Source organism: Myotis lucifugus, unplaced genomic scaffold (assembly GCF_000147115.1).
Source record: "Myotis lucifugus unplaced genomic scaffold, Myoluc2.0 scaffold_12, whole genome shotgun sequence".
Classification (NCBI taxonomy): Eukaryota; Metazoa; Chordata; class Mammalia; order Chiroptera; family Vespertilionidae; genus Myotis; species Myotis lucifugus.
The window spans coordinates 5,940,444-5,961,147 of NW_005871060.1; the positions used below are offsets into that span (position 1 = coordinate 5,940,444).

At 38.0% G+C, this 20,704-nt stretch overlaps 1 protein-coding gene across 3 annotated transcripts in view; it reads left to right on the plus strand.

Annotated features, from left to right (window-relative positions):
- The window catches only part of CDS1 (CDP-diacylglycerol synthase 1), a 58,083-nt gene that overhangs the window by 35,430 nt on the left and 1,949 nt on the right, over positions 1-20,704 (plus strand). The window contains exons 6-13 of one of the 3 annotated variants that reach the window (XM_023750379.1): positions 3,718-3,776; positions 5,445-5,527; positions 6,966-7,053; positions 8,906-8,974; positions 10,821-10,973; positions 12,686-12,778; positions 14,862-14,965; positions 18,843-20,698. In XM_023750379.1, the coding sequence (XP_023606147.1) occupies positions 3,718-3,776; positions 5,445-5,527; positions 6,966-7,053; positions 8,906-8,974; positions 10,821-10,973; positions 12,686-12,778; positions 14,862-14,965; positions 18,843-18,972 (779 nt within the window). In that variant the 3' untranslated portion in view covers positions 18,973-20,698. Of the gene's footprint in view, positions 1-3,717; positions 3,777-5,444; positions 5,528-6,965; positions 7,054-8,905; positions 8,975-10,820; positions 10,974-12,658; positions 12,779-14,861; positions 14,966-18,842; positions 20,699-20,704 lie in introns of those variants that run through there. The other 2 variants (XM_006084569.3, XM_023750380.1) reach the window with 2 other exon arrangements.

Genomic DNA, 20,704 nt, shown 5'->3' on the forward strand with positions numbered 1-20,704 from the left:
GAACCACACCTTGAGAAGCTGTGTGTATTGTGGGAAGGGTTTGGAAACCATTGGGATTTTACGCTAAGAGATGATATGACCAGATTTTTAATGAAATGAAAGATGAGTTGAGAGACATTAACAGGGCGACTAGATAGGAAACTGCTGCTGTAATTCCTACTAAATAGAATGAGGACCTGAGCCATTTAGGTTTGTATTTAATACTAAGAAGGTCATAAAGTAAATAAAACACTGTAGGCTGACCTTAGAAACTCACAGCTATTTATGGAAGTCCATGAAAAATTTCTTCTGTGTCCCCCATTATTGGTTCAAGATGTACTCTTTGTTGAGATGATTGTGTCTTTATATGCGGTCGTAAGGAATAATAGAGATATTCCTTATACTTTGCCCAGTTTCCACCAATGTAATATTTTGCAAAATTACAATATATCATACCTGGATATTGATGTTATTACAGTCCTACAACTGTACTTTTAAAACACAACCTTGTAGTAAACTAGGAGCTACTGGGTTAAATGACAAAACTTCCAATACAAATCCCCCATAGTCTTCTATATCTACTATTTTATGTGTGGTCTAAATATGGTCCTATAAGACCATAAGCACCAATTTGCATCTCAATTGTGTTTTAACTCCCAGGCTTAGCATGGGGTCTGGAGTTGGGGTTCCCAGTGTGTATTGTTGGGTGAATGATCAAGAGGCAGAGAACATGCACATCCACACAGTGCTTCCTAAGGGTGCTTCCTCAGCATCAGTGCTTCGTTTGCTGAGTGTTGAGGCTCTACTGGTGATTGCTGAAGTGGTTAGCAACATTGTGAGCTCACTCTACCAAATGGAGTTAGACTTCAGAACAGGAGCGAGAAAATAGAAAGTATTCTATGCTGAGAACGTTCCATCTTTCTCTTAAATTATGCTGTGAAATATTTTTTTAAAATATGATTTTAGTGATTTCAGAGAGGAAGGGAAAGAGAGACAGAGAGAAAGAGAGAGAGAGAGAGAGAGAGAGAGAGAGAGATCAATGATGAGAGTGAATCATCGATCTGCTGCCTCTTGCACATCCTCCAGTGGGGATTGAGCCCACAACCAAGGCGTGTACCCTGACCTGGAATTGAACCGTGACCTCCTAGTTCATAGGTCAATGCTTAACCAATGAACCACATCAGCGGGGCACTATGAAATCTTTTTGTTGAACAATATTCCAAGGTCTTGTGAAAATTTTAGTTCTGACTTTGGAAAGTATAGGTCTTAGCAAACTTAAAAAGCAGAGACAGCCAAAGCTATTTCATTGACATTGAATTTTATTAAAATAAAATGTAGGTATCTCTGGTCTGACCTCCTCACCACGGCCCTCGAAATTAAATGACTTGTTTAATATCATACAAAATGACTCTCTGACTAGGACCTGGAAATCATTCTGACATTTAGATAATTTTGTTGTAAAATGAATTTAACTGATAGCAAGAAAAAATCAGTAAGACTAAAAGTAATAGAACAAACATTTTCTCTAGAGTCTAATACTAGTATATTAATTAAAGATCTTTGTGATTTGGATTCAGGGCTCTCTAGAAAACAGAGCAGCCATGTGATTACATGTCTAGTAGTGATGGGTGAATAAAGCTTAAGTTGTTTACACCTAATATTCATTACCATCTTCTTCAGCCAACTGGTGATTTTGGGGGGGGGGGGCTTTGTATTTATGCATGGTAACTCTTTCCTTTTTCTTTAAATATTTTTATTGATTTCAAAGAGAAAGGGAGAGGGAGAAAGAGATAGAAACATCAATAATGAGAGAGAATCATTGACCAGCTGCCTCCCACATGCCCCCCCCACCCCCCCGGGGACCAAGCCTGCAACCCAGGCATGTGCTCTGACTGGGAATTGAACTGTGATCTCCAGGTTCATAGGTCGACACTCAACCACTGAGCCATTCTGGCCGGGCACATAACTCTTTTGATTTCCTTTTAAAAACCCTTGAGACTTTAATGTGACATTTTGAATTCAAGAAAACTGATGGACATATAAAATTACATATAGCAAAAATTGATGCATAATTAATAATTTTTCTCCAGACGTCCTGAATATCTTTTATCTTAAAGGATGTTGATGAATTCTTTAGAAAGATGTCACAAATAACTATTCACAAAGGATTGTATCTACAAAACCACTTGTCACTTTTGAATTAATGACCGTTAAAAACTATACCCATGCTACTATTCTACACCTTAAACTCACCATGAAGATTGATAGAAAACTTTAATCTTAGCTAATCAAGTTGGTTTTCATGACAGTTTCTACAATGCATAATCACTTAAAACCATTTTTAAATAGCTCAGATGTAATCTGGTGTCTGACTATGGGCACACAATGCTGTGTGCTTCTGAATTTATTTAAAAGGATGTTTGAAACATTTTGGTGTTTTGATTAGTTATGTAAGGGTAGTGAAAAGTACAGCCACATGAAAGAATGAGGGATGAGTCAGTAAGCTCCATTATTTAGTCCTGGGTCTATTTTACTGTCTGTTTTTTAAATTCAGGACTACATGTGTTTACTGAATTGGTTAATCACCAATAGTAAATTTTTAAAACTTTATTATTGCTATATACTTTCTGTCTCTTCAGCTAGGTTATGAGCTCCTTGGAATGCCTATCTTATTCAATTTTTGTATCTTGTGTCTGGTACATCTTAAGTGCTCAATAAATAATTTTTGATTGTCCACTTTTCTGAAATTCCCTCTATTTCATCTTTTGGACTTTTTAATGTGTTTTTCCCCTTTATTTCTCCTAATATGGATATGTATATGCATAGGTATAGGTATAGATATAGATATAGATATAGATCTATAGATAGATATAGATTGATTTCCCCATTATTTTGGTATATGTTAGATTTCAGTTAATTAGGTAGAATTTTTATTTAGTAAAACTTCATGGTAATAAATTTGTAGACTATAAACATAAACACTAGTGCTGTTTGTAAATCTTATTTGAGAACATTATATTTTACTGTAATTATTATCATATGGTTCTGAGAAATTTCAAGTCACTCTTAACCTGAGTCTTGCTGATAATGATTTGTGGAACCACAGATTCTTGAGGATTATTAGGATCTGAGGGTTTAATGCTTTTTAGCCCGGTGATACTTAGTAAATTAATGAAGTCCTTTGCCCATTTTCCTTCATCTGTAAAACTGACATAATAAAAGGTACCTATGTCATAGGGATGTTGGAAGGATTAAATGAGTTAATACTGGTAAAATACTTAACAAGAGCCTGGAACATAACAAGTATTCAATAGATTTTAGCCACCATCGTAATTATTTTTAATTTTTACATTATGCAGAGCATTCAATTCTACATTATTGAAGCATTCTGTACATACACTTGGTAGACTGACATAGCAAATTAATTTTATTCAACTGAAATTTAAGATCTGGTTTTCCATGTCCACCTATTAGCAAGAGATGAATTCACTTAACTAACTTCGGGGATATTTATTGAATGTGTGCATTGGAATGTATTAGGCGTTTTGGAGACTACAAGATCATTTCCAGCAGGAAACCTTTACTTAAAATACTTAATATAAGAGTAGGAGACATGCCAGATGAGTAAGTGGATAGAGTATACAGGTGTGGTGTAGAAGATTGGCTTGTTTGAACTCAGCGAATCTTACACTTGGTAACCAATTGCACAACAAGCACATGGTCTTTGTTCTTGAGCAGGTTTCTGCATGTTTGTGCTGAGCTTGGTGAAGAAACATTATCGACTGCAGTTTTACATGGTATGTACTAATCATGGTTCCGTAGTCACTGTACATCATAGAAACCCGTACCTTTAATTATTTTTCTGTAGTGAGAAGATAAAATGTAATCTGCTCCTTGAGGCCTAAATTTCCATTTTGGGATGACTATTAAATACAAAAGGTTGAAGTTGAAACATTTTTGAGGATTTAAAAATTTTAACCATTTTCAAAATTTTCTAAAAACTTTTTCTTTAAATATGCTCAAAGGCTATAAAGTTAAAACCAAGTATTTGGATTCCCTAAATTGGTAGAAATTTGAAACATTTCCATAGATTTCTGAATAGTTAGTCTGAGAAGCTAAGTATATTTACCCTATTTCTCTATGGAAACTTGCTCTTCGTTGAGTATAAAGGGACCAAAGCATGTATTTTCTTGGTAGCTATGGTTAGTCATAAAATTTCATAATTCTTTTTAGCCTAAGGTATTTTATTCAGTTTAGCGTTGAACAGTGTTCAGTGTTTTATGAAATGTATCACTGTGTATGATGAACTTTTCTTATTTTCTTAAAAGGTAGCTAATTATAAGACTTAAAATGAAAAACATAATATTTAAATCTGTAAAATTATGTATTCGTCTTGTTTTGGATTTGGGATATATTTTCTATTCTTTATGCTTTGCTTTTCTCCATTAAGACCTCCTGCTGAGCATTAGTGCTGAGAAATTGTAGTATTTCTTACATTTCTAATTTCTGGAGACCTTGAGAGGGAAAGAGTAAAATTCTCAATGAAAAATCTAGAAACCGTCAAGACAAATTAGAAATAATAGGATCTATGAAAATATAAATGGTGCCTATTGGAAAAAAAATCATTTATGCATTTTTAAGCAACCAGGGTAAAAGAGAATTGGATCTTTTAAGCAGATAAAAATAAAATAAAACAAAGCCACAATATAATATTTGTTGAAATAGAAAATAGGTTTATTATGAATAAATCAAAATCTAAGAATTTTGAAGAGTAATAAATTCCAATCAAAATTACGACACTAGAAACATGAGCTTTTTTTTTCATTCATATTCGACTCATACTGATGATGCTAAAAGTCCCTAACGGCCACCTCTCAGGCTGGATGGAACTGAGACACAGAGGCCTTTGGAAATTGAAATTGACTCCTGCCGTTGAACAGAGCTGTGACGATCAACTTCCAAGTATGAAAAGGTGGATTCAAGGGCAGTTGATCTCTCCTGGTTTGAATCATTTGAATTTAGAAATAACTCTTATGGGAAAAAGTTACCATAGTGAACTCTGAAAAAAGAAATAGAGTTTAGCAGGTTTAATAACTGCAGAACGCAGCTGGAGTAAAATGTTCCTCTCTAAGTGTCATAACAACACCATACGTTTCTTATTATCATTGTAAGCCGATGGTTCGAGACTATGGTTTATTCTTTATATGGTTATAAATTTAGCTCAGTATAATAAGCAATCCATTTGTATATTAAGATTACTTTTTAAAAATGTTTTCATGGTTTTAAGGTTCCAGTAGGCACCAAAATGAATATAATTTGCTAACGACGTTTATTTTGTATAACCTTCTCTTACAAAATTTAACAAGAAAACCATGCTAGAATTGTGTGTTTCAAAGTTACTCTTGCTTCCTGGCTGCACTGATCAGTTGTGTTCACTAACTGTTGTGTTGTTGGGCTATTAACAGTTCGCATGGACTCATGTCACTTTACTGATAACAGTTACTCAGTCACATCTTGTCATCCAAAATCTGTTTGAAGGCATGATATGGTAAGGGCTCAGAATTATGCTGCTTTATACTTATGTCATAGCATTTTTAAAGCGCTTTCACATTGAACAGTGTCTCACAAACTTCTACTAAAATGTACTATTTGTTGTTGCTCTATTCCATTAAAATACCTTACTGAGTTTTGTTGATTTTACTATTTGACACCTGAAGACAAACATGTTAGCTGGGCATATTCCTTATTCAGATTCCAAATAAAATAAAGTCCTTATAAAAGTTTCAAACAGTTAATTACACTTTCAGGCTTGACTACTATTTGAATGTGACTTTTTACAAAGCATCGCTCTTAAAAGGAGCATATTATTTACATGGGATGCAGAAAGAACGTGAAAGTTTGCTTGCCAACATTGTGCTGGCAAAGCACTTTCTCTAGTGAAAGTGGTACATACCCTGCCCATGTATAGGAGCAGGCGTCCGGATTTCAAATGTATGAAATTACTCGCTATATAGCAGTGGCTTGCCCATTCAGAAAGCATTTTTGTAAGTTAAAAATTAGTTTCAAGGGGGGCGGGGGGGATGGGGACATATGTAATACTTTCAACAATAAATATTTTTCAAAAATAAAATAATAAAAATAAAATAGTATTAGCTTAAAATTATAAAAATTATTAGTTAAAAATAGAGTGGAGAAAAAAGATTTTAAGAAATCTGACCATAATTTCCCCACATTTAAAAAAGCACTCATTAATTAAAATCCTTTACAGGTGGTTTTGTGAAAATAAATTATTCCCATGACAGCTTCATGATTTTTAGCCAAGGGGTTGGTGTTATGTGTTGGTGACAATCATTTTAAGATTGTCTTCCATATACAAACTTTTAATTGCTGGAAGAAGTTATGAAATTAATAGGTTCTGTATAATTAGTAGGGTTTAATGCAATTTTAGGCTAAGATAGAATTAAAATTGATAATTTTTCCTGTAAGACAATTTGTATTAAGAGCTTAGTATAAATTTATCAGATTATACTCTAAACCAAATGACTCATTCCATTTTGAAAGGTGGCTTTTTAAAAAACTTTTTCTCATCCCTATTTCTCTCTCCTCTCCCTTCCTCTCTGAAAATATTTTTAAAAAATGTTTATACTATTATAATTTGTTCCTCATAAAAATGAAATTTGAAAATCCATAGCTATAGAAATTCATTATTTTATATTAAAATTAAATTGATTATTTAGTATATTCCTTAGCAATATTTTCCCACTATGTTAATTTATTTATAGATTTTGATCTGCTTAATTGCTAAGCAGGCAAATGTGGTTAATATTTAATGTTTCTAATAATGTTTCGGCAAGTGTTATGTTCTGGACTAGTCTGAAGGGTAATTCAAAGAGTTATTATATTGATTCCTTGTGAGTCATAAGCTGTATAAAATACTTGTCACTTAATCATATGAACTTGTTTTTGCTGACTTTTTTTTTTTTAAGGTTCCTTGTTCCAATATCAAGTGTTATCTGCAATGACATAACTGCTTACCTTTTTGGATTTTTCTTTGGGAGAACTCCATTAATTAAGGTAATTATAAAATGTCACAAGCCACTACCCTAATCTTAAAGATTAGCCACTGGGGACTTAGTGCTGTTGCCCATTTTTTTATTTCTTTTGTTTGTTTGTTTTTCTTTTTTGATTTCCAAGGGCCTTCGGTCCTCCTTGGCTGCACTCAGGGCAGCGAGCATGTTGCCTGAGGGTGCTGTCTGGTTCTTTAACTGTTCTGTTGGCTCCTCACTGAGGGCCCGACACCATCGGTTATCCGTTCTCCCATGAAGGCTCATTTCTCCTTCTTGCTGGTTTCTTCTCTCAGTGATGTGGTTCTCCTTGCCTCTGCTCCCCCAGCTGTCTGACCCGCCCCTCCTTCACCAAACTTTTTGAAAGTGTTCATTACACCATCTTCACATACTCATGTCCATTGTAAGACTTTTACACCCAAACTAAAAAAAAAAAAATTGAGGCCCTAAATAAAACCCTGATAATGTAAGTCATGAGGAAAGGTTAGAATAAGGGAAAGGAATGGACGCGAGAGCAGGCCGCGTCGTTTTGCCTTAGAGCTGCTTCTCTTTACAGTCAGTGGAGGCAAAGAAGGAAATGAATTAAGTTATAAGTTCCCGTGTTGAGGAAAAAAGAAACAAAGCAGTTCTTCATGGAAGAGCAGACCTTGGCCTTTAAAACCCTCCATAAATTCTCCCCCACAGAGCAGCGGTCCAACACAGGGTGTCAGGCTGAGCCGTAGGGATACAAGCAAGCCATGTATTTTCCTCACATTTCTAAAGCTGTTCAGCACACGGGCAAGGGATTAAGTGTTCAAGGCTCCTGGACCAGCTAGAAGTGTTGGGCTGAGGACGTCTTCAGAGAGGCTGTACGCCTGCAGAAGATTCACTGTCTGACTTAGAACGAGTGCTAGTGAGCTTCCTGGGCTGGATTAGTTGCATCATATATGCAGATGGAATTAAGTTCACCCCGAAGTCAATATGCTGTGGAACAATTCAATTTTGTGGCTATCTTTGAACTAATCAGCAGGCACTTTTGAATTTGAGTCAACTCCCACTGCATGATGATAATACTGAATTATCCTACGAGAAGGTAGACATCTGCCCCTTCGCTATTGTCAGATAGGTCAAGAAACCGGTTATTTGTGCCAACCCTCTTGGCTTTGAGCTTTGTGACCATCACAACAAGAGGCCCGTAAACAGCCCGTGCAGCTTAGCTATCACCCGTTTCCGTCTGCAGAAGCTTCCCTGGGATATTTGTTGGCTCCTGTCCCTGCTGTTCCACTGAAAGGATCATCACAGAAGCCATCAGTGACCTGATGACAGCGCCCCAAACATCAGTCCCTCCTTTGCAGGGCAGCTCAGGCAGTTAACGCAGGCCCCTCCTGAATCTCCCCTCCTGCACCACCGACTTCCACATTCCTCCCCCTGAGCGCCTCGTGGGCTGGGAAGCAGTAGCTCTAATCTGAAACAAACAGTATCTGTTCGTAGAAGCACAGCATGGTCCTTTCTTCATGGAGACAGACAAGGTTGTGACCGAGAGAGAAGGATACGTGAATACTTGGGGAGTAAATACTATATCTGGGGCTGTGGACCATTTTGCCATTTGCATGGCCTTTTGGGAATACGTGGGAATCTGGTGTGCTGCGATGTCCATGTTTAGTTATGCTCACCTATTTTTGGTGTGTGTCCAATGTTTGAGGGCCCAATATATGTTACATACTACTAGAGAAATTTGCACAAATAAATTGGGATCATGGAATGAAGGGAAAAGAAGCCATTCCAAGGAGAGATGTATGGGAATTCATCAAACAGAGCTTGCATATGTATTGTGTGTTTTGGGAGTACAGTAATTCTTTTTTATTTTATTTGGCCTTTTCTAGCTATCTCCTAAAAAGACTTGGGAAGGATTTATTGGCGGTTTCTTTTCCACAGTCGTGTTTGGATTCATTGTGAGTTTTACTAAGATTTTTATTTTATTTCTATTTTGAAAAATGGTAGCAAGTGTATCAGTCTATCCTAAACCTAAAAGAATTAAACTGCGAAGTGCTAATACTGTATTTATTGAAACCCACCAGGCATAATCTATTCTGTACCCCAGTAGCTCTCATCCTGGCTTCATATTGGTATCACCTGGGGAGCTTATTCAACATCTATGTCCCAGCCCCATACCAGGCCAACTCCCCCCTCGTGTACGTGAAGGCCTTGAGGCCCTCTGTTGTGTTTGGCAGTTTCGAACAGCTGTTCTGCCTTGTTGGGACACAGGTTCTGGGACAGGTGGTGGCCTTGAGTAAAAGCAGAAAATACAAATGATGTTGAAGAGCCTTGCCTCCCTTACACATGCTGCTACTTGGTTCAGCAAGTGCTTACTGCCGTGAGCCCAACATGCAGGAAAAGGTTGTTAAAAATAATTGTTTACTTTTAGCCATGAATAATGAGTCTTGTTAATGTTTTAAAAATTACTTTATAGTTATGGAATGTAGGTTTTTTTAATTAAAAGGTATCTCATAAGAAGCAGTAAAGATATAGTAAAATGGCTAGATATAAGGTAAATATATTAAAAAATAGTTAGGAAGTTTAATTTTTTAAAAGTGTAGTCCCTAACAGTTCTAGAATACATTCCACAGCCAAATATACAGTGACTAGAAACAACATGAGAGAGAGCAAATATACAAATAAATGAAAAGTATCAGGTTCCTGGATGGGAAAACCATTTCTCTGTTTAATCTGCAAGTTTAGTTCATTCTCAATGAAAATTCCAATAGGATCTGGAAAAACTAATCCAATCAGTGTTTATGTTGTATACTCTGCATACTGTAGAGTACTGATGAGATAGTAACTCATAAACAGAATGATGAAAGGGAACTGATCCTGTCTGATGTTTATACATTATGAAGCAGGAATTACTAAGTTAAATAGCACTATAAGAATTTGGTATTATTAAAGACTAATTTAGAAATAGTATAAGAATAGCCATATCATTGGAAGAAAATAAACAGCTACCCTGTAAGAATGTAATGCATGGCAAAAGTAATGAAAAGGGACATTATATATTTTCTAATATATAATTTTGAGGAAACTGGTTAGAAGCAAAATCAGTTTATTAACATTCCTAGTGTTAATTTGCACTTCTCTTAATCATTCTTGAGCAGTATAATGGGGTGAATGGCTGCAAAAGAAAAGAGAATAAACTGTTGTCTAACAATTTCAATTTAAAATATTTCATTTTATGTATCTTCTTCCATGACTGAGAAAAGCTATATTAAAATTACAGTGCTGTGGTCAAGGAAAGAATAGTTTAGTCAAAGTTTTCTGGGTTGGTTAACAATGGTGTTTTTCATCTGTATTTTTTTTGGTAATTTTAAATCACTGGTTATTTATTAATTGATGAAATTATTCAAAGAACTTCAGTCCTGTACTCTCCCATACCTTAATTACTAGCTTCTGCTAACATTAATTATGTGTATTTTAGAAAAGTGAAACCTTATTGAAATGCTTGTTTAAATGTTTAAATCAGCTTCTTTTTCTCCTTCCCCTTCCTTGTTTCTATTGTGGTCACATAGACATAATCTCTTTGATTTCCAAAAGGCCTTTGGTTTTCCAATGGCTTTTCAAAGTCTTTTATTGGGTCAGTTTTGACCATCGAGCTTTGAGAATACATAGCAGAATGTGAATACAAAGAAACTTTGGCATCTACTCTGGCTGTTCTGCTGACACAAAACAAACAAACACACACACACACACACACACACACAATCTTTCGTTCAGTGTTTCATGAACTCCTGCTTTGTTATTCAGGCTGCCTACGTGTTATCCAAGTACCAGTACTTTGTCTGTCCAGTGGAATACCGAAGCGATGTAAACTCCTTCGTTACAGAATGTGAACCCTCGGAACTTTTCCAGCTTCAGAGTTATTCACTTCCTCCCTTTCTGAAGGCGGTGCTGGGACGGGTAAGATAAATGTGGGTAAGGTCCTCTATCCCAAAGAGTAAGATTTTTATAAGAAATTGATTTCTATGATACAGAAGTGGTTTCACTGTCTGCTTAGCATCAATAATGTATTCTAGCCCTTTGTAATCTCCCTTTCTTGAACATAAAGTGAACATTACTCTCATAAACCTATTGTTTATTAGGGGTTTACTTGCCTAATGGTTTGAATACTGATGCTATAATTTATCTTGTATTTGTTTTGAAACATTGAAAAATATTCCATAGATTTCTGAAAATTGGATGAGTTACACTAAGTTTCACATGTGATTGGCATGAATTGGCTAAATTTTTTTAAATTTATTTTTATTGATTTCAGAGAGGAAGGGAGAGGGAGATAGAAACATCATTGATGATGAGAAACCAAGATGGCGGTGATGAAGAGAATCATTGATCCGCTGCCTCCAGCATGCCCCCTACTGGGGATTGAGCGCACAACCCAGGCATGTGCACTTGCCTGGAATCGAAGCCTGGACCTTTCAGTCTACAGGCCGATGCTCTATCTACTGAGCCAAACCAGCGAGGGCATGAATTGCCTAAATTTAAAAATTAATTACAATTCACCAGCTCAGAGTTTCCTTGATTTTTCAGGGGACCTTTACTAGCAGAGAAAACTGCTGCTTCTAAAAACCAGTTTCCCTTCCAGAAGTGCACTCCTGCCATTTAAGGCAACCCGTGGTCTTACACTGCAGGCTGTGCCATGCTGTCCAGCAGAACCTGCTGATATGTGCCATCGAAACCAGAGGTGGTTACTTACACTGGGGAATCAAATAATTGTGTGTCTACACACATGTGCATGCATATATCTGAACCATGTTGTTTTTTAACTAAAGTCCTTAACTTTAGAGAATAATTTATTTCTCTCCTGAGTGCTCAATACATGGATTCCAAGAATTTTTCCAATGTCCAAGCCATCTGTTAATCTGCAAAGATCTGAACTGCCAAACTTTGATTAAGATTGGTGCTCTTAATGATGGTTGTGAAGCCACACCAGCTCTGCACTGTGTATAGTTTGTAGTTTTAGTTTAAAGCAGAGCAAGAAAAGAAATTTGGAACAAGAACTTAAAATTTATGAAAGAATTTGCAGAATTCTCAATTTTTATGATCTCCATAAATCTTTTATAAACGTCTTGCGGATGCACATTTTGGTATATTTTTAAAGCAACTTATTTTCATGTGTTTCCACATCATTTAGTTTACTATTAATAGAAAGACCAGCTTTACCCTCACTCTGTCATACAAAGTTATAAAGCGAAATAAAATTCAAAATTTAAAATACATTATATAACTACAAAAAAACAAAGTACTACTGGTAAAAAACAAATTCCGAAATTAACTCAGCTGATTCTTGGTAAGTCTACAGCTCAAGTGTTGTAGAAATTTCTAGATGAACTAGAAAGTAGCCTGTCGGCTGCAAGGTTTTGGTGTGCCAGGCACTGTCAGTATGCATGCAGAGGGCACAAGAGTGCGGCTAGGAGAGGCTGATAAGGAGAGCTTACCGTGTATTTTTCTCCCATGAGCCTGAAAGTTTGTGAAATTAACAAAAATGTGGCATATGTTTTGAAGTATTATTATGTCATATTCTTAGTTTAGGTGACATGCTCAACTCCAATTTTAGCCCCACCCCTGCCTCTTGTTTTCCTCCGTAGGAAAGAGTGAACTTGTACCCTTTCCAGATCCACAGCATTGCTCTGTCAACATTTGCATCTTTGATTGGCCCCTTTGGAGGCTTCTTTGCCAGCGGATTCAAAAGAGCTTTCAAAATCAAGGTGTGTGTTTAGGTTCTTTGTTTCAATATCAGAGAATGTAATATAGTTGAAATTCAGTTCTCTATGGGTCTCCTACATTAAGCCCTCGAGCAAAAACTATTGGTTTCAGGCCTCACAGAAATACTTCCTGGTTGATTTGAGTGTATTCTTTCTTGTTGGGTTTTGGTCGAGCCATGTCATGTCAGCCCCTTCTATAGAAATGGCATGTGTTACCTAATTGGGGACAACACAGAGTCTTGGTCCTTCAGGTGCTCGGCCAAGAATCCAGCATGAATCGTCTGAAGATGAGTGTCCTGCCACAGTCTCACTTCAGGGACAGACCGGGCAGCCTTTGAATATGTAACCATGCATTCTGCTCGATCAGGAGTCAGCTAACTTCTGTAAAATCCTGTGGTTGTTCATCACACCCTAACTACTCAACTCTGAACTTGGCCATCATTGTGGGCAAGCCTGGCGGACGATGTGTCAATGAGTGGGCATGTTATTTATTTTGTAAATCAAGTTAATAAAGTTACAAAAACAGTGGCTGGATTTGATCTGTGGGACATAGTTTGCTGATCCCTGTCCCAGATCCTTTAAAATCACTCTATGTTTTAAGTTAGATTCTCATAAAGTGACACATAGGGTGTCCCCCAAAAATGTATCCACATTTAACAGCTGATGGCGCAATTGATGCTTCCTTCTTTTCAAATTTAACCCATTGGAATTAGTAATTATTCAAAGTGTGTACGCATTTTTGGGGGACACCCTGTACATTTGCCCTCTTCTCTCAGCTCTCCTCTCATGGCTTCACCAAGTTAAGATGGAATATGGTGCCATTAGAAGTGAGAGAGAGCAGGCCTCTCTGAGGGGGTGGCATTTGAGCAGGAATCTGAGAAGAGGAGGAGGAGGCCTGCAGACACATCCAAGGAAGAGACCCCAGCGAGTGCAAGGGGAGGCGCTTAGCCTGTTTGAATAGTGTGTGTGGCTGATCACATTGCAGCGGTTGGTGGAGTCAGACCACGGCGGCCCCCAAAGCCAGGGAATGAACTGACTCAGTGAGGATTTGCCATGGGGCAGATGGTGTGTTAAGTGGGAGGCAATATACAAAAGTGTGTACGATGTTGTCCCTGTTCTCAAGATGCTCAGCACCCACTATGGGAGATAACACTGGTCCACACAGAACCCGTAGCAGCCGTGCATGGCTAGTGTCCTGTGACGGCTGCACGCAGCGGAGCAGAACTGAGTTACCATGGCTGTCTTGTGCTGCGGTTAGTAGGGAAGAGATGGAAGGAAATGTGTTGGCAAAAATTAACCAAAGAATTGTTTTACACAGAGACGTGTTATATTTGGAACGGCATTTTCTTTAATAGTCTCCAGCCCAGGGTTTCCTGTTGACTACGGAGAATTTTTTTGCCTGTCCAAAAGGCTGTAATTGCTGTTGCATTTTAGATGCTTATAGGTTGCCTGAGTGAATGAGAAGAGGAATTAGTCATAGCCATTTCCAGGCACTGGGAGATGGGGATATATCTGTCCAGTCAATTTGCAGAGGCTTACTAACCATCCCCGCAATTCAATTGACTAATGTGTCCCAAATGAACTATTTTTATTTTCTTTTTACCGCAACACTTAAAAAAAGAAGAAAATATTTATCATAGTAGTAGAATGTTTATTTCAGAGTAAGAACTATTAGGATAAATATGAGTTAGAACCATGTGTACATCGGTCAACAATACTAAAATAGCTCCCAAAATAGTTTTGCTTAATCGGAAAAGTAGTCTGTAAGAATATTAGACTAGTAATAGTTGATACTTTTGATTTGGAAAAAGTTTTCTTAACTAAAAAAAGTTAGTGCTAGAATTAACTAATATTTAATGAGTATTATTTTTATATTGCTGGTCAATTCAGTAATGTTCTAACATGGGTATATATGCAAAAGATGTGGTTTTGATCTGTTGCACATGTTCTAAGTTTGTATTTAGTGTGACAATCTAATAGTAAATTATTTTCCTTAGTGTCCGTGATTCCAGAAACGTCTTTAGATAGGAATTTTATGACAAATTTTTTTTTGAAAATTGGCTAATCTCTTGGTTTGTTTTGGAAGGATTTTGCAAACACCATTCCTGGACATGGCGGGATAATGGACAGATTTGATTGTCAGTACTTGATGGCAACGTTTGTGCATGTCTACATCACAAGTTTTATAAGGTACTTTTAGATTTAAAAAAAAATGTTTTCATACTTGGTTTCTTGAAGTTCTCGTTTCCATAGGCATTAGTTTGACCGAGTTGCTTTTCTGTCGGTGGTAACCTATAATATCAAAGGGCACGGCCCCTGGAGCTGTGTCACACCGTACCCCTGAGCAGCGTGCTTACATTTTTATTAGTTTACATAGATTTGAACTGAAATAAACAATAGTACATATTGTGGTCTTTAAAGGGCCAAGTTAAAATCCACTCAGTATGGATGGTCCTGGATTGGAACATCAGAGATTTAATTTCTTGGTTGTGGGTAAGGCAATGATAGTGAATACAAAGAATTACAAAGGAGGACATAATTCATCCAGTTTACCAGTTATTGTTACATGTTGGGAAATGTTCTTGGTACGAATGTAGCTGAGAAGAAAACAAACCAAGTCCCTGCCTCAGAGTTTGCATTCTTACTGGGGAGTTGGAGGGAGAAGGGGCAGAAGTGGACAGTAAACAAATAAATATAGCTCGTTTAGGTGGTTATAAGTGCCACAGAGAAAAATAAAACAAGCCAGGGGTGAGTGGTTGTGTGGGGTGGGGTGAGTGGAGGGTGTTGCTGTTTTATATAAGGTGGCTTATTCTTCTTTTTAAACCTTAATGTTTTGGTTCTGCCTCAAAATGCCCATTTGGGGTGTGAAACCTACCCCACATGTTAGCCTTATTTTCCGTGGTCTCTCCTAGTGGGTAAGCTATAGAAAACATGTATTTCCTTCATAGAGTTATTTGAAGTTGAAACTCATATTTATAGGTTCCTAATTACATACCCATTTTAAATATATACCCATAGCAGCATGAGAATTTTTTATTAGCACTTATTTTCCTTGTGTTATCTTGTTAGGAATTTATGTTTTTCCTGAGTAATCTTGTTAGTTTATCTATCTCATTAATCTTTTCAAAGACTCAAACTAGCATTGTTAACTTTGTTTTCTATTTCATTGCCGTTTATTCTCATCCTTTATCTTTCTTTAGGTTTAATTTGCTATTCTTAAGCTTCTTGAGATAAAGATTACATTATTGATTTTCAGCCTACTAGTCTAATATATTCACCTAAGATTACAAATCTCCTTTTAAGTACTGCTTAAGTTCTCATCCTATATGTTATATTTTTATTTTCATTACTCCATCACAAATGTTTTCTGATTTCCAATATTATATCGTCTTTGACCAGTGGATTATTTATAGGTGTACTGATTCGTTTTCCAAACAAATGGAGATTTTCTCATTCTCCTTCCTTTATTGATTTTGCTTTAATTCCACTATGGTCAGAAAACATACTGTTTATTATTTCAATATTTAACATTTGTTGAGACTTGCTTTATGCCTCAGTGTATTGTCTATTCAGGTACACGTCCCGTGCGCATACGAAGTGAATGCGCCTTCTGCAGTTTCTGGTGGGCATGTTGTGTACGTCATTTGGGTGAAGTTTAGCTAAATCTTCTGCATCTTCTGTACTGATTTTTTTTTCCTCTGTTCACTTATTCTATCAGTTACAAAGAGAGAGCTTTGTCAAAATCTCCCACCATGATTGTAAATTTACCTAATGCTCTTTTTAATTCTGTCATTTGTTGCTTTATATATTTTGAGGTTGTATTAAGTATATACACATTTAGGGTTATCATATCTCCCTGTTGAATCACTCCTAATGGCATTATATAATGTTATATAATGTCCATCTTTATGTACTTCTTGCTTAAAGCCTATTTTGTTGGATATTAGAATAGCTACATCAGCCCTCCTTTGGTTAGTGTTTGCACAGAATTTCTTTGTCCCTCCTTTTACTTTTAGCATTCCTTTATCCTTTTAGCAAAAGTGTGTTTTCTTTTCTCTCTCTCTCTCTCTCTCTCTCTCTCTCTCTCTCTCTCTCTCTCTTTTTTTGAGAGAGAGAGTGAAAGGGAGGAAGGGAGAGAGAAACATCAATGTGAGAGAGACACATCAATTGGCTTCCTCCCGTACATGCCCCGACCAGGGCCAGAGATGGAACCTGCAACCGGGTACATGCCCTTGGCCGGGAATCGAACTTGAGTCCCCTTGGTAAACAGGCAGACACACTAACCACTGATGCAAGTCAGGGCTTCTTTTCTTTTCTAACAAGCAGATAGCTGGATTTTGTTTTTGTTTTTTATAACCCAGTAGACAGTCTTTGTCTTTTTATTGGGAATATTCAATCTATTTGTGTAATTTATTTACTGATAGAGTTGAGAATTAGTAATTAGTGGCTAAACCCTCAGAACTCTTTCTTTGCAGCAGATGGCAGCATTTAGGGCATTAACTCATACTTTAAATTTTTTTCGAATGTGCTTTTCTCCCAGTAGAGGAGTCATGCTGAGCCATGTGCTTGCCATCTGAAATATTTGCTGTTGGAACACAGTGCTGGTGCCAGGATGCAGCTAGCCAGGAGCACCTGCTGGCAGATTTGCATTTAGCTGAACTTGCTAGAAACGCCTTCCTTTTCTCTGCGGGCCCTGCTCTGGGTTTATGTTATGAAGTTGCTGAATCTTTTGAAGAAATCTAAGACAAGCGGTGCCCTGACTTGAGGAGACTGTGGCTGTGTAATTTATGGCTGCAGTTTTTGGCATTTGCACAAAGGGGACCCATAGGATGGGTGAATCTGAGTATTTCTACTTCCTATAATTCCATTTGAACTGAAGAGTCATTATAAATCCTAAATTTAATTACTCGTGTAAATGTCTCTCTGGTTACCATTCTCCTTATATTACTTATGTCTTTTTCCCATTGGATTTTACTCACTGCTCTTCACAAAAAGTAAACCATACTCTTCTATTCAAGTGGACTGTAGAAATTACAAAGAACAGTGCATATGCATTAACATCTGAATTAGGTTCACTTGGAACTTGACAGAATAGCACTTTAGAAGATCACACGTGGTCTCCAGTGCATAAGGGGGGTGAGTTCTAGAGCCCAGGAGGGGAGACTACAGTCCCCTGGCTGAGAGTCATAGCAGCACAGGTGCGAGGGCAGCAGTCCTGACCTGGAGCTTTCTGACCTGCGCATTGTGAAGGGGAAGAGAAGGGCTGCAGTGGGGATGCTGGTGGAGCTCGCCCACAGGGCAGTGCTGAGAGGCCCCTGTGCGGGCTGTGGGGAGAGCGTGGTATCACTGGCCTTTGCTGCTTCAGTCCATCCTGGGCTCACACCCTCCCCCTGGAACCGCCAGGGCGGTGGGCGAGGAGGCAGGGCTCTCCTCCATTCAACTGGAGCAGATCCGCTTTCATTCTGTTCCTTAGCCTGGGGACCCAAGACTCTCTTTGAACAAAGGCTGTGGCCCCTGTTGCTGAGGCTGGGTAGGAATTCAGTGCCGGGCTCAGAACCTTTGAGTCTTGCCTCTTGAACATTCATGGTTCCCTGGGTAGTTCTTCAACAAAATGCCTGCCATTGTTTGACATTTCTTTGAAGCTAACAAGCAAAACACTGTTTTCATGTCCTCTCCCACCAGGAATTTTGCTCCTTTCCTTACAGGATAGCTTTTGTGCCTTGTCCAATCTCGGGATTTGTCCCTATCCCCACCTCTAACTCCGGTTGCCCTTCTGAGAATTTTGTAGAGCTCAGATCCGTACCCCTTGTACTGCCCATTCTTGCCATGTTGAGATTGCACACCTCTCAGCAGAAAATTGTTTGTTTTTTTTGCTTTTGTTTGTGTGTGTGTGTGTGTTTTTTACTGTTGGCACTAACGTTGGGCATAGAGTGTGCTCTGATCAGGAGCTGTTTCAGTTCTGTAAAGATTGCTACTCTACACTGAAAGGCAGCATTTAAACTGTGGGCATATGCTTCCTTCAGCTCTCTTAAAATAGCAAGAACTTTCCTTTCTGCTCTGTTACCAGGGGCCCGAATCCCAGCAAAGTGCTGCAGCAGTTGTTGGTGCTTCAACCAGAACAGCAGTTAAATATATACAAAACCCTGAAGATGCACCTCATTGAGAAAGGGATCCTGCAGCCCACCTTGAAGGTATAACCGGACCCAGAGAGGGAAAGACTCAATCGACAATAAGGAATTCTACAGAAAAGCACTGACAGACGAAATTTTGTAAATGTACAGAAAAATGGTTGAAAATGCACTAGAGTGAAGATTTACAGACACGAATGTTTCTTCTCTGAACTACTGTGAATATTTAACACACACTGACTTGATCTAAGTTATGAAATAAGTAGCAAATCATCATCAGAGTATTCTGTACTTTTTTCTAAAGTGTATTTTCTGATGTTAACTTCCTTTCCCTTACTTGCCATTTTCATAATTTAAAAGACTGTTTTAAAGAGTCAAATACTATCAAATGAGTCAATTGAGGCTGTCTTAAGATTGCACCTGAAAGTGTGCCCTTTGCACAAATATTTACTTTTGCACTTGGAGCTGCTCTCGGTTTTAGCAGAATGTTCTCTGGGAGGCACAATAGGAAGTTCGTTCTCCTGCACTTCCTCCTCTTTTAGTTTGAAGTATTTTCTGAGGACTGAGTTGGATCCAAAACAAAAGGAAAGTAAGTAATCATTTGCCAGGGGAAAACATTCCTCTTTTAGGTAGATTTGAGATTCAAGAGAGGGAGGCTGAAATTTCTATCTTTATTGGCTGACATCAGACTCTACTTCTGATAAAGTTGTTTGGAAAAACCTGATGTCGCAAAAGCTTTTGAAGAGAAACAAAGGGGAGTTCTGCTCTGAAGAACGTGTGCAGCCTCCACAGATGACAAGAGCTCAGGAGACTGCGTAAGACAGAGACACGTGGCACAGGCCACTTTGGGTCTAGTTAGTTCTCTGCTTTTCCTTGTTCCCCTGTGAACTGGTTTCTTTAAGTTCTGTAGCCATGAGCACAAAAGATGAATACGCAGGGGTAGAGAGCAGGGGTGGTGGCTGAAGCAGAGGGGGTGCCCCGCTGAGCGAGAGTGACCTGTCTGTGGACAAGGTTCTGTGTCCCGGGCGCCCCTACCCGTCTTCTTCCTGTGCAGCTGGAGACACTCCACTGGCAGGAAGCTTGGAGATCTGCCTGGAGGCCCAGACCCTGACTGACTTCATGGGAGCAGCTCATCTCTGTCCCTTTCCTTTTTCACATCATGTCATAAAACCGAAGGACATCAGCTGATGATATTTTTCTTCCAAGAATGAAAATCAAGCAGGAGTGATTCCCACCGAGAACAAAAAGCACACCAATGTCAAACCTTGCTCTGATGGACAGGAGACGAGGACAAGTTTCTTACCAGTGAATGCAAATAAGCTCATGTTGCTGTGTGCTCTTTATAACCATACTTATTGTATCGAAGAGGCAGCAGTAAACCTTTGAAAATTGCCTATTGCTCCTTGGCTAAATGTTCAGAGAGGAGAAATAGATATATTTTAAAGAATGTTTTACTAATGAAAAGAGGAAATATTTTTGTTTAAATCAAAAACAAATTTTAATCATTTTATATTCCTGTTCTACTACTATACCTACAATCAAAGAGTGTGGATATGCATGGGTCCCAGTACAGATATTCCTAGGATGGCATTTAAACAGGCAGCTTTATCAAGTGCACTGCACGGTAGTGGGTGTAGCTGAACTCAGTACCAAGAGTCTGATTTCTCAGTTTGGCATTCAGTTGGTTCACAACTGGATGTATTCAGTCAGCGTTATTTCACCCTATTCCATAAAAACCTAGAATTGGCATTGGAAATGTTATAAGACAAAATGATCCCTTATAAAATCAGGCTACCTACCA